Source organism: Lissotriton helveticus, chromosome 6 (assembly GCF_964261635.1).
Source record: "Lissotriton helveticus chromosome 6, aLisHel1.1, whole genome shotgun sequence".
Taxonomy (NCBI): domain Eukaryota; kingdom Metazoa; phylum Chordata; class Amphibia; order Caudata; family Salamandridae; genus Lissotriton; species Lissotriton helveticus.
The window spans coordinates 1089541701-1089556305 of record NC_136067.1 but is presented as its reverse complement, the minus strand read 5'-3'; the positions used below and the strand labels follow the sequence as shown (position 1 = coordinate 1089556305).

The 14605-nt window shown below is 42.0% G+C and overlaps 1 protein-coding gene across 2 annotated transcripts in view; it reads left to right on the top strand.

Annotated features, from left to right (window-relative positions):
• RGS7 (regulator of G protein signaling 7) overlaps positions 1–14605 on the top strand; it is a 1941513-nt gene that overhangs the window by 955776 nt on the left and 971132 nt on the right. For both annotated transcript variants that reach the window (XM_078646934.1, XM_078646935.1), the window contains exon 4: positions 13118–13168. In XM_078646934.1, the coding sequence (XP_078503060.1) occupies positions 13118–13168 (51 nt within the window). The remainder of the gene's footprint in view (positions 1–13117; positions 13169–14605) is intronic.

Sequence of the window (14605 nt, the reverse complement as noted above, 5' to 3'; positions counted from 1 at the left end):
TACATTTATGTTTACCCTATAAGGCACAATATTTTTTAAACATTTTTGTAGCCACAACTTTTTTCACTCAAGTTTTTCAATAGACTATATTTTTTGACACAACTTTGTTTACTATACTTTTTCCCCCAAGACGTTTTTACTGCAAACGAGTAAAACAAGTCTCTTTCAGAAGGAAAAATGCAGTGAAATGTCATGCTGGTGAAATTCTTCAAACTTTTGTGTTTAACCTGAATTTTGCAGAAGTAAAAAGAAAATTCTCCCAGACCTCCCAAAAAGCCATATTTCACCTATTGGATCCAGTACAAGCCAAATGAATGGTCATCAGGAAATTCCACTGGGAATTATCATGACAAACTGTTCATCCGAATACCGTATCCCATAGGTCACAGGCAGGCAAAGTTTTTTTCTTGAGCTGACGAAGGAAAGAAATAGAGGGTTATGCTTCAATGTCCTATTTGCCAGAGATCATCCTTGGTAGTCCGTGGCCCACTGAGTGTTCTAGGGATGGAGATGCCCATGGATAGGTTTCTATAGAGGGTTGATATCCTTTTTTGATGAATTGATTAGGGTGTATTTGACGGGGTGTTTTGCCTCTACTGATTGCTGTTTCTTTACAGTTTCAATGCTAATTTTTCCTTCATATATGGAAATGGGATAGAAAAATACTTTGCGATTTGTCGAATCGTCCCATACACTTTTAATGGTCAATTTAGTTCATGCAGTCCATCACATTTTAGTGTATCATCCAGTGACGGCTCCTCTGCTAAGACGGAGGAGCATCGCCCCACTGTCTTGACGCAGTAAAAAAAAAAAAAAAAGAATAAAAATTACATAATGTTACTATCATTTTATTTTGTCCTCCTGCTGCAGCAACTTTGAGTGATGGGGCAGGCGGGGTGGGGTGGGCTTAGCTGCAGATCAGGGGAGGGGTGGTAGAACCCTCCTAAGTGTTTTCCCTCTTTTTCGTGCGGGCTGCATTACAGGCTGCATGGGAAACATGCCCAGGCCCCCCAGTCCTGGCTGAGCGCCGAACCAAACCTCTCATACCTATCACAACACTGCATTGAAGCGTTGTGATAGGTCAGGGAAGCCTGGGTGCTTACCAACCACAAGGCTGCATTGCAGAGTTGGGAATCGTCAGGGTAGCCTGGCTGTGCTTACTGGAGTCTCAGACCGAGGAGAGCAGGAGCGGGGACGTAGGACCCAGCGGCATGGAAAGTGTATTTTTTTTACATTTTACATTGTGCCTCACACCTACCCCCGCCACCCTCGATTCGTGCCAGCCGCCACTGATATCATCATAGTGTGTCATTAAAAGAGATCAATAACACATAAACTGAAAAATAAAAATTACAAAATACAACATAGTATAACAGAAATGAGATAACTAAAAAGATAGGCATGAATGTAATATTAATATAAGTGACTGCCCATGTCTGTATGTCAGTAAGCGACGTACTGATAAGAGAACAGTGATGTGACATAGCTGCAGCTTGCAGGAGACAGGTTGGAGACTGAGTACTATAGTGGTGTTGTAAATTGTGTTTCTTTTACTACTATAAATGCTATGAATAGCCCTCTAATGCGCAGAATACAGTCGAAGAGTGCATTGTTTACGGGGGTTTCGTGTTCGCCATCAAGCTGTCTCATGTGGACCAAGTTGCTCTTAATTTTGTTTTCCAGGAGGTAGTCAAACGTGAAATGATATTAGCCCCCAGATGAAAGAGATGTTGTTCCTCCAGGCTTTTTTTGTAATAGTAGCTGGGTTATTTCAGTTGTTAAGGATGAGTTTACATGCCAGTGTGAGTAAAAGAACCAGTAAGTATCTCTCTTTCTGGTTATTTAGATTTGGGTCCAAGGGGCCTGTAAGGAGGAGGTTACATTCCCTACATGGATACATTTTAAAGAGCGCACTGTTGAATTCAGATATATCATCCCTGTATTTAGTTAGGATTGGGCAGTGGAAGAACATATTTGAGAGGTTGCCATCCACTTGGTTACAGTTCCAACATGTGGGTGTTTCCCTAAGTCCTAGTTTATATAGACAGGGAGGAGTCCATATGTTTCTATGTATCAGCACATACATTTAGTTTGAGCCAGATCTGGGGAAATCTTATGCTGAAAGGGGATGTTAGGATTTTGGTCCATTTCATAGTGTTCTCAAGTGTCAGGCCATCCCTACTCCATTTTTCATGAGTGTTTTCTCGGGTTTGGAGGATGTTGGACTTAAATATTTATATATTCTGTAGACCTTGTGGCCCTCTTGGATTTGTGTACTAGAGAGCTGAGGTTCCAATGGTGTTTTAACAGTCTAATTTAGTTTCCGGATGAAGTCTTTGAGTTTTATAATGTAACATAAATTCAAATTACGGTGGGAATATGTGTGTTGTAAGTTTGAAAATGAGAGCAGGAGTTTGTTTGGACCTGATTGGTTATGGGTGAATATTCCTCATGAGACCCACTCTTCCCTTCTCTTACTGATTAAAGAATGTATTATCGGTGCAATATTAATTTTCACGGTTTCTATCCTTCCTTACCCTGTTAAATATTTTGGTGACCAGACAGCAAGCAAATCCATTACTTTCTTGAGAGTCAGTGTTTCGTTCCGGCTAAGCGATTGACTATATTGTTTGAGAATTCAAGACCGAGGTATTTGTAGCTGCCAAACCAGTCGGAGTTTCCCAATAGGTCTTTGGAACCTAGCTAATACAATAAGATTACCTCAGATTTATCTTTCTTGAGTGTGTATCCTAATGCTTTGGCAAAATTGGTTTAAGGAATTCATTTTATTTGGGATAAACTTTTTGTTAGACTTGGCCCTTTTGCAGGGTAATCCCAGATTTTTTTGCCTTCCTCCTGTATTTTATTTTGACCTGTTGTTGGTCATTTTATGATCTGGGCACTTTACCACTGCTGATCAGTGTTAAAATTCATATGCTCTTTTTGTAAATTGTTGTTGTGGATTGGTGTTTCTATGATTGGCTATTTGATTTACTAGTCAGACCCTAGTACAGTGCACTGTGTGTGTCCAGGGCCTGTAAATCAAATGCTGCTGGTAGGCTTGCAGCACTGATTGTGCCACCCACAGAAGCAGCTTGTAAAATGTTACTCAGGCCTGCCATTACAGAGCCTGTGTGCAGTCTGGGACTGCCACTTCCACTTGGCAGGTGCACACACATGCCAGTCCCTAAACCTTCCTTTTTCTACATGTTAGTCACCCCTAAGGAAGGCCCAAGGTACCCTGTGGGCAGGGTGCATTTTATGTGAAAGGTAGGACATGCCCTGATGTGTGTGGCATGTCCTGATAGGAAAATACTGTCAATATTGTTGTTCACTATTACATGGTTATCTGTTCCCATAGGCCAGAATGGGGAGTTAGTTTATAATATTGTATAAACTTAACTGACCCTAGGAACAAGATATTAAAATAAAGTTTAGTATGCCTGAACTCAGAATGTTAAGATGCATCTTTTGGTGAGGTTGATTTTTACATTCTGTGTTTGAAAATACCACTTTTAGAAAGTATGTATTTTCTTGCCTAACCATCCAGTGTGCCTCTGCTAGGTTTTTGTATTGCATGTCTGGCTTTTGGATGGCAGGGGCTAGAGGAGGGCTGTGGCTCCAGATATCTAATTGGTAAGGGCTGGGCTGAATAGGCTTGGTCTGCATTTGGAGTGGTGGGAGGTGTAGCATCTTCCCCTGAATAGGGCTGTGCCTGCCTTCCACAATGACGGTTCCGTCCCCTGTGGTGTGTCTGAAGCCAGGGCTCACACTGACAAAGGAGGTTTTTGTGCACTTGCAACGTGCGCCACATAACTGGTTTTGTCTGGGTACAGACACTCTCTAGGCTTTAGAGAACAATTAATTTTGGTGTATAAAAGGAGGAGCCCAGAACCCAGACTTTTAGATCACTTCTGGGAATCAAGAGAAACATTTTCCATGGAGAAGAGCCGGATAAGCTGAGGAGGAATACTGCCCCTGTGCTGTTTGCTGTCTGGGGTTGGCCTGCAGTGGCTACTTGCTGCCAAGGAAAGAAGAAAAGGACTTTGCTATTGCTTTGTCATCTTGAGGAAGACCCCCAAGTGCTTGAAACTGAGCTTGTCTCATGTTCTGAAGTCTCAGGGACACAAAGATTTCACCACCAGCTTCCCTGAATTTCCTTGCTCGGAATTCCAACCTGCAAAGAGGTACCTGCTGCTATTTAGGACCTCTGGGCACTGTCGCTATGAGCTGGGAAATCGACACAACACCGAAGAAGCGTGTCACGGCTCAAGAAATCACCGCCGCCGCACCGATCCCGACGCAAGCCTGCGGTACGGCTCCACAAAGACACGCAACGTACCGAATCGACGCATCGTGGCGCCAAAGACAGTCGCATTTTTTGGGGTCTACAGTAAGAAACAGACGCATCAACTCCCCACGCAGTAAGGACCTGAGGCATTGCCTCCCCTGCACCGCAGTAAGGAATAGACACATCACCTCCCCTGAGTGTAAGGAACAGATGCATCACCTTCCCTGCGGCCATTTTGTTTGCTTTATGTGACCCATCTAAGGTATTTTTGAGAAAAGTGTTGCATTTACAAGTTGCATTGAACTGGAACTGCACTATTTCTACCATTTGAAAGTCTTATTTTTTATACTGTATTGTGGATTTTTTTCTTTGATCTTGTTTTGGTTTAGATCAAGATTACTTATTTTTCTAAACTGGTGTGGTGTCCATTTGTAGTGTTTTCACTGTGTTACTGTATGTATTCACAAATGCTTTACACTCTGCCTCTGAGATAAGCATGTCTGCTTGTGCCAAGCAACCAAGGGGGTAAGCAGGGGTTATTTTAGGAGTGTATCCCCCTTACCCTGACTAGATGCAAGGGTACCAATTTGGACAAAGGCACCTACCTCTACCAACTAGAGACCCCCATTTCTAACACTAGTCAGCTTCCTCCGTTGCTATCAAAATATCGTCTGTGTTTGCTGCTACTTTAACTGTTGCTATTCCGAATCTGACTCCTGTGATATTATTGTTTAGTCTAATGTTTGCTAGTACGGGGTTCAATTGCCAGAAGGAAAAGAGAAGGAGATAGTGGGCATCATTTATGTGTGCCTTTGCTCAGGAAGAAGGCTTGTGAGAGGAAGCCACTGGCACGGACTCTGGAACTGGGATCAGAGTATAAGGCCATGATCATTCGGATAAAAGAAGTGCTAAGGTTAAGTTTGCATAGTACTGCGACAAGGTAGTTCCAGTTCACTTTGTCAAATGCTTTTTCAGCATCGAAAGCAATAGCATCAGTTGGTAGTGTTATAGATTGAGCTGTGTCTCTCACATGACAGAGTAGTCTAATGTTGTCGCTGGAAAGGCACAATTGTTTTTTGGAAGCCCACTTGAGAAATGTATCAATTTAGGCATATATTGTTGAGTTTTGCAGGCAAGTATCTTTGCATAGATTTTACATTCATTGTTGATCAGGCATATTGGTTTATAGTTCTTAGGGAATAAGGAGTATTTTCCTTCTTTTGGTATGATAGAGATTATGGCCTCAGCTGGAATACCCAAAATCGTGTCTGTCTCGGCAAAGTGGGTGTACATTTTAAGAAGAGGATTGCAGAGTAATTCTCTAAATGTCTTGTAAAATAGGGCTAAGAAGCCATCTGAGCCCAGAGCTTTGCCAGCTTTTAGGTTTTTAATGAACTTTGTACTCTCTAGGACTGAGATGGAGGAATTCAGATCCTGTACTTCATCTCCATTGAGTGAAGGTCTTTTAAGTATTTTTCAAAATAGTTTTCTTTGATTTCCTCATTTGGGGAGTATTCTTTGAAGGCGTCACACATTTATTCTGGTTTTGTTAGTATCTTGTCATTTTTGTCTTCAATGGCTGTGATACAGTTCTTCTGTTGCTTAGATTTTAGATAGGCTGCTAGCATATTCCCTTCTCTTTGTTTGTTTCGCAGATTCATATACTCTTTTGTTTGTTTATCCAAGTTCCTGCCGGCTTGCCTAAGATATGATTATAAATGTATGTTTCTGTAGTCAGCAATTTGAGATAGGTTTCGTCTTTGGAACATATATGGATATTCTCTCATTTTTGTTATCTCTTTTTTGAGGGCTAGTAGTTTTGAGTGAGTTATCTTCTTTGTTAATTTTTTATCTTATTTGTATCAGTGAGTCTCTAATAATTGCTTTTAAAGCCTCTCATCTAGTTAGAGGGCAGCAGAGTGGATTCAGGGTTGTCATTGAGGACATTTCTTATTGCAGAGCTTATGTGTTCGATCTGTTGGGGTGGATGACAGAGTTACATAATTTAATCAGGGAGTTTTTGTTTCTAGTATCGAAGCCTGATAGCGATGGGGTTATGCAGAAGTGGTCTTAGACCAGTCTTGGTTCTATAGTTTTTTGGTCGATATTGTGAGCATAGCCGCCTGAAACCACAATGTAGTCAGTACATGAGTACGTTGAGTGAGGGAGTGAAAAAAACATATAGTCTCTTCCTGAAGGGTGTTGAAGCCTCCACGCGTCTTTTAGGATAAACTTGTCACAGAGTTCTTTAAGAAGCCTGTGTTATTTTGGGGGTCGGTATCTGCATGCTGAGTGCCTATCAATGATGGGGTCTAGAGGCAGGTTAGGTTCTCCAGTTAGTATGAGAGTGAGTCAATGAGAATGGCTAGAAGGCCTTGAGAAAAGTTTCAGCCAGAATTCTTGATCATCTGCGTTCGGGGCATACACATTCGCAACATAAAAATGTACCCACTTTTTGGCCATTTTAGATATGATTCAGCTCCTTTCCGTATGCACATAGCATATTAATTTTAGAAGTATGAGAAATCAAGATTATTACACTGTTTTTCCCCTACTGCAGTAATGTAGTCTAGCATTTTCTTTCACTTGACTGGGTGGTTTAGACCTTTAGGGTCTCATTTACAGAAAAATCACGCAGCACGGCACCGCAAGCCATTTTGCTGCACCGACCTGTGTCATTTTAAAAGCTCAGGGATTCATCATATTAACAATAATAAGAAGTATCAGTGTGCCTTTCCCTGCGCTGGTGCACAACTGTTTGCCATGTGCCAGTGCAGGCACGCTTGCAAGGGAGTCTTTGTTGCGGGGAGGATTGTTTAAGTGCAAGAAGGGACACCTTCCTGCACAAAAACAATAATTGATGGTATTTTCTTCTTTCTATGCGTGCTGCAGAATCCAGCATGCATGGAAAAAGGAAATAACGAGGAGAAATAAAAGTATTTCTCCCCGTTGCGCCACTCCTACGCCTTCCCTGGGGAGGCATTGGATTCTGATGCATTTCCAGCTTTACAAAACTGTGTAAATCTGAGATTGTGCCAAGTTTTGTGGATGCTTCAAGGAAAACACCCTCAGCAATACCCATGGACCACCCCTTTCATGCAGAGTAATGCGTGAAAGGGGCCCACATTTACAAAGCCATTAAAAGCCATGCAGAGTGACTTTATGTGGCCTGGTAAATATGGGCAGGCACACTGTGCCGCCGGTGCGTCAAAAAAAGTAATGCCCTTGTAAATGAGGCCCTTGGTGTTTAGTGATATACCCTTTAGTGGTCGGGATTTATGTGTCATACTTTTATATTAAATTTGTGCAGTGTCCTGAGATCAGTATTTTGATCATTGCGGTTGGGAATTTCGAATGTCCAACATTGAGTATGGATGATTCTGTTCTTTAGTCAGAAGTAGTGGTTCTTTTATTCTTTCTGTACCTAAGCGGTTGTTTATTATGCAGTGTTTTGAGAAAGCTCCATCCTGTAACCCTGTTACAGGTTTAAATGCAGTCACAAAATAATCTACCAGGTAATCTTTACACAGTTAAAAAAAATAAGCATACAAATAACTAAAAAACGAAAATTTTGAACACCCCCAGTTTTTTCCCCTCCCCACGTGTATCCCCCTCCCCATTTGTTGTTTGAGAATGTGGCGATCAGGAGAATTGTGGCTCACACCGAGATAATATCGAAAGGGTGGGCAGATGTTTAATCTGTTACTCATGGACAGGGCTGAACTGGCCCTAGTGGGCATGGGCTTTTCCCCGCTGGGCCGCCAGGGTGAGGGCCTGTTTTGGGCCACTGGGTGGCCGTTATTGTTACCGGAGGCCAGCAATATCTGCTCCCTGCAACAAAATCGGCCCTAGCAAACAGCTCGGCTGCACTCCCCCTACCCAGGGAAGGAGGATGGGGGGGGGAGTGGCGAGCAGTTTGCCAGGGCCGGTTTCGGTTCCCGGTCTGGCCCTGCTCATGGAGTATCATTCATTGGTGAAGATATTTAATTGTTACTGTTTCGTCCTTGTCAGTCAGTTACTCATTCTGTAGATCAATACTTGTGAATACAGTAGGAGGTAAGTGGATGTGGTTGGTGTGATATGTGAGAAAGAGGAGCAGTATGTCGCTTGATTTAATACAAGTAGTAGGTGTTACGGTGTCGCTGTTTCGTAGACCTGGTATGTGTATCCAATTGGTATGACTACGAGTGCGAGGATATCTTCAGCACTTGTGGATTATGATGATGGCAGTTTTGAGGGAAGTGATAGGGGTTAGATGAGGAATTTAAAGGTAGGGATTGTGCCAGATTAGAGTATCTAACGCTTGCGGTGTTCAGGCACATGTGGCTCTGCCTGCGTTGTTCTGGTCGTTTCCCTGATTATTGAGCTTCCTTAAATGGACTTAATGCCTGCAACTTAACGCAACACCAGGTTTTTTTTGTTGCCGAATGCACAGCGATATTTGATGTAAAAACAATCCTGAAACCTTGTAATATCCATTGGGAAATTGTGCATCTACGAAATGATGAATAGTTTTTTTTTGCTACATGACAATCTGCCATTTGAAAATCCAGAAAGCATCTGCCACCAGCAAACAGAAAAGAAAAAGAACAACAGCAGTCATTAGCAAAAACGGCTGAAGGGCTTCTACAACGAAATAATAGAATGCATTTGTGAGCGATCCAGAGAATGAGGCAGTTTTTGGCATAAAAACAGAGGGGCATATTACCAACGATTAGCGATATTTATCGCTAACGAGGCTTAGCAACAAATTTTTTAACGCTAAGCATCGCCAGAAATTATCGCAGAGATAACTTGCTATTAGCAAGGTTTATCTCAGAAGTGATAAAAATCCTCGCGCTAACTGCAAAATGAGAGATTATCGATGGAAAACCAACAATAATCTCTCGAAGTTTGGCATTAGCTTGATGATAGGGGCTCACAAACTTAGCCATGATATCTACCTTCCATAGGATATCATGGCTAAGTCAGGAAAAATACCAGGGGGCAGATTTATGAAGGCCTTGCGCCGCCGGTGTGTCATTTTTAACATGGGAAAAAGTGACGCACCGGCGGCGCAAGGCCTTCATAAATCTGCCCCCAGTTGTAAAAAAAGCCGCGCTAACCGCGGTTAGCGCTGCTTTTTTTATCACTTACAGGGTTAGGGAAATCCTTGATAATAGGAGAAATGTCGCTTAACAACATTTCTCCTATTATTTTTCTCTGGAACGCCCCCTTTGCATCTCATTAGAGATGCAAGGGGAAGCGTAGAGAAAAAGGGTGCTAACATGCGAATTTGCGTGTTAGCACCCTGTTGCTGATGGGGAGATCATTTTATCTCCGCTTTCTTGGCTTTTAATGCCAAAAAAGCGGAGCTAAATCCCTTGATAATATGCCCCACAGTTTGTAATATAAAATGGAACTCTTTTCAGTTATACCCCAAAACGATTGGTCTTCAGCTTAACATAGCAACTTAAATAAAGTTTTACAAGAAGCCATTGCGATCCATTGTCAATTGATATAAAAAGGAGTTGGAGATCCATTTACTACTGTGTGTAAACATTTGAATGCGGCTTGAAATCCGGCCATGGTATGCTTGTTTAGTTTCATTGGAAGGAAAAGGCTAGCTTGTTGAGCACATACTGGTCTCTGAGTTGTTTCTAGTTACCTTACTAATATATTTAGGATTGTGGCTTTTCCAGTGCTGTACTGTAGGTTGGGTTACTTTTCATTCATAGGAGGTAGGGTTACCAGTTATTGGTGGAGACCATGCCATATTGGTAGCTCCATCGATTGCAGATGATGGGGATGTCCGGCTGTATATCCTCAACCATACAGATAATGCACCATGAAAAAGACGCCAAACAACTACGTGCCCGACACCAATGAGCAATGAACAGAGTAATCATGCATCAATTTTATACAGTTAAACAACATAGCTGGATACCTTCAATGCCTCACCTTGAAACTGGAAATCTCTCAACAAGTCCTAAAACATTCGCAGAGGGGCAAATTAGTATATGCAATGTGGAATTATGCTAGTTTGTTACGACCTTATAATTCACTTTGCTTTCAGTGAATCATATATGTATCATATACATATTGAGTGGTTATTGGGATGTCAGAAACCGGAAAGTCAAAGGCTGATTGATGTGTAACTTAAAATGACAAAATAACACCATATTAAACATGTTATCCACTATGTATTTTTATATTACTTTTAATTACAATATTGTAATATAGTTGCTTAAAAAATGTCTTCGTTTTTCCAAAGAGGGACATGTTTATTGATAACAATAAGTAAAATACTAGAGTATACTGTTTGATTTTATGAAGAAAAAAGACGAAAGCATTAATTATGTAGTTCAGAATGTAGAGTTTTAGAAGAAAAAAAACACTTTGCTTTGTAACAAGACACATTCTTTCGGTAGACAGTAGAGATTTTTATATCTGTTTTGCCTGTCCAGTCGGAGGACAACTCATTGCTTCCCATGCTGCTTTCTGCCCATCCTTATCTTGAGGTTTGTATGAGGAAAGAAAGTGCAACAAGGGTGTAATGACTACCATCAAAGCACCAACATCAAGAAATGTAAAGAGGCCAATATTGATGTATTATCATTCCAGCAGTGACAGATGCCTGCATAAGTAAAAGCCCATGTCTTTATGCCGCATCCTCTTCATAAGGTACATGACAGTTCCCTCTCACTCCGGCAGTATTGCTTTTGATAAGCAACTGCCTAACAAGGTAACCAATTCACATTAGAGACAGGTGCCCAGGAAACCTGCTGCCTATTTCCAAACACCAGCAGGGACTGTAGCTGGTGAAATGGGCAAAAAGGGAAGTCAGAGGCATGGTTAACGAGGCATCATCTGAGGTGGTTTGATGTGGGGCCGGGAACATTTCTTGAGCAGCTCCAGGGGTTACAGGTACCTTATTGTGTAGGGGGGAATGAGTAGAAACTTCACTTCAGTCCAGGGGAACTTCAGGGCTCAATACGATGACGGGCAGACATCAGTCCACCCACCATCGTTGTAGGGCTGGGACCGCCCGCCAGACATGTGGTGGTCCCACCACTGCGATTAGGATATGGTGGGCGCATCCTGGGCTTTTGACATTGCGGACGGTGCTGCTGGCTGAAGCACCGCACGCAATGTCAAAAGTGCGTGAACAGCATTTCCTTGCACTACGTGGCAGGCACCACGCGGTGCCTTCTACTTGGTGCATGGAAATGAGGGGGGTACCATGGGTACCCCCCAGTGCAGATACACCACCCCCTGTACCCAATTCCCACCAGCCAAGGAAAGGCCTTTGTATACCTACATCCTGATTTGGCGGATCGTGCCTGCTAGACTCCACCACCGTTTCAGGCGCCCTGCACCCTCTGGCAGGCAATCGGGACGATTGCCTTTGGCAGTGAAGCGCCAAACTGACTTTCTGTCTGCCGTGGTACCAATTACCATCCTAATTTGGTAGTGGGTAATGCGCTTCGTGTTGGCGGAAGGACCACCACCGCCGGCCCAAAGTGGCGGTCCTTGCTCCATCATAATGACCCCCTCCGTCTCAGCACAGCAATAGTCTTTTGCATATCTGGTGATCAAGGAACCTAAATCATTCCAGCTTCAAGAATATCTGTCATGGAATTGTACAGGAAGATTATGTTTCCCCCAACTCCTCGTAAGAAATGTACAATTGTGCACTGAGCTGGGTTGCAATGTATTTTATTTTCCTTTATAAAAAAGGCATTGAGCTACACTTGCTTCCTCATGACCATCTCAGTGTTGAGTAATGCTGCTAACTGTAAATAAACACCTTTAGTGATGTCAGTGGAGGACATTAGTAAATAATGTCCGATCAGGTTTCACCAACCAGACAGCATTAAAAGGGTATCATGTGGTGGAATTATATTTGCTGGTAAGTAGGAGTGATTATAGATTGAATGAAGGTAATTGATTTTGATTTTGAATAGGCCCTTTTTGTTTTTCCAGTTGTTTTAAATGCTGTTTATGTACTTGATTGTATATTTTCTTCATTGCAAATCTATATTTGATTCATGTGAATACCTATGTATAAATAGGAATAAGAAATTTAATACAAACTTGGTTTAGACTACTTCTAGATATTATGTCATGAAGTGAACCTAAATTGTCTGTTGTACATCACGAAGCTGCTAAACCAAATGTTTCCTCATTCAACACCCCTAATTTAAAGATGGAACAAATTGTTAGGCAGAGTTTTAACTTAAATCTTCATTCTGTTCTCTAAGAGTATCAGTGTTTTTTTGCGAATTCAGCAGCGTGTTAAACTTGCCTGAAATGGTAAATGTGTATGTTATGTCTGGAATGTTCAAGGAAGATTTCTTTCCTGCTCAACATTTTAACACCCTGCCAAAATGCTAATATTTGGGCCAGCTAAGTAAATAGAATGTTGGTGGCCAATTGAAAAGTTGCACTAAACATGGTCTGTCCCTAAAATGAGAAATACAGAGAGTTCCTCTTTCTCTTTTGCATAATGTATAATGTGCAAAAGGTTTCCAGGAGGCTTGGTTGCACTTCTATCCATGAGTCAGACTGTCCTCAATAAGTTTGTATCTTTAATACCATTACAGAATGTCTTTTAGATTCAGCCGAAGGTTAACATTGTTGACCTCTGTAAAATGTGCTTCAGATAATATAGATCTAACCAATGTGTTTTTCCTATTGATTTTCAAGAGTGTGTGTGAAAACTGTATTTATGGTAATATTCCGGTATTTTCTTGCTGTCGCTGAGCATCAGGTGAAAAAGTCTGATCAAGGACAATGAAAAGTATATTTTGTTTAGAACTTAATGTAATCCTCTGTTCTCCCTAGGTTCAGATATTGTCCAGTGGTTAACAAAGAACTTGTCAATAGAAGACCCCGGTAAATGCACATATATTTTTTTACATTGTATAATTGTTGTATGAAAACACAATTGTGTAATTTATTACATGCAGTATATCCTACTTCTATTAATACTTGAATTGTCACTCTGTGGAGGAAATGTCTTTAATTTTTTGGAATTGAAAAGTATACATCTAATCAAGTGGCTATACTTAACTCAAATATGTTTGTTCACACATTCATTGAAATAAGATAGTGGGTCAATACAATTAATTCAAAGGAACACACAATGAATCAACCACCTTAAATGCTTAAAACGTACTTGCTCGCTGTCATTTAATATTAAATGAACTTATTTTCTATTGATAATTTGTCTATCTTTGTAGGACATTTCAAAACAGTTAAAGTGGCTCTTTTTAATTACTAATGCAATTGCTTGGATGGCCTTGAAAAACAAGGAGAGGGGCTCGTCTATTCCAAAGGGACAGAGCAACAGTTAACTCAAAAGTTAAAAAATTAATATTCCCTTCGGAGATGCTATATGTAATATACCCACACTTATTCCCAACAAACATTCACCTTCTACCACACTAAGGGGCCGATTATGATCGCGGACGGACTTTCGTCCGTCCGCGATCACTGAGGAGGAGGGAACGTCCGCATGGGCTGCGGCGTTCCCTCCTGTGCGATTAGGATGTGACCGCCACCCTGGCGGTCACATCCTCTAGTACTAACATTGCGGCGGGTGCGGCTTCAAGCTGCACCCGCAGCAATGTCAAAAATGCAGGTGTTGCATTTGTATGCAGAAAGAGGCAGGCACTGCGCAGTGCCTGCCGCTTTCCGCATACAAATGCAGGGGGGTACCATAGGTACCCCCCATGTGCACCCCCCACTCCCCCTTCACCTAGGGGGCCCGCAACGGGCCCCCGCAGTGAAGTTACACATGCTTTTCCACGGCGGAAAAAGCCGCCGCGGAAAAGCATGTTTCACATCCCATCCTAATCTGGCTGACGGTGTCTGAGAGACACCGTCACCATATTAGAGCTTTTTCGCCGCGGTTGTAAGCCAACCGCGGCGGAAAAGCAGCGGACGGAAACCAGGACCCACCAGCCATCCTAATGTGGCGGTGGGTCTTTGGTGGGTCCGCAGCGGATTTTCCCCATCCTCCGGGCCGGCGGTGGCTTCCGCCGGCCCAGAGGATGCGGAAAATCCGCTATCCTAATAAGCCCCTAAGTCCGGTTAATACTCCACTCGGAATGTTGAGGCACTTGTAAATTTATTTAATTGACAATTCCACAATAGTTCAATAAAAATATAGAGTGTAAAACAAGTAAAAAATACATTCGAAATATGTTAAAACCAATATATATCACAATTGTACAAGTTCATTATGTTTCCAAACTCCCAGGAAGGAATACTATAAGACAGTTACATTTGTTATATGGCTGTTAATTTGGGATAATAGACAGCACCCTA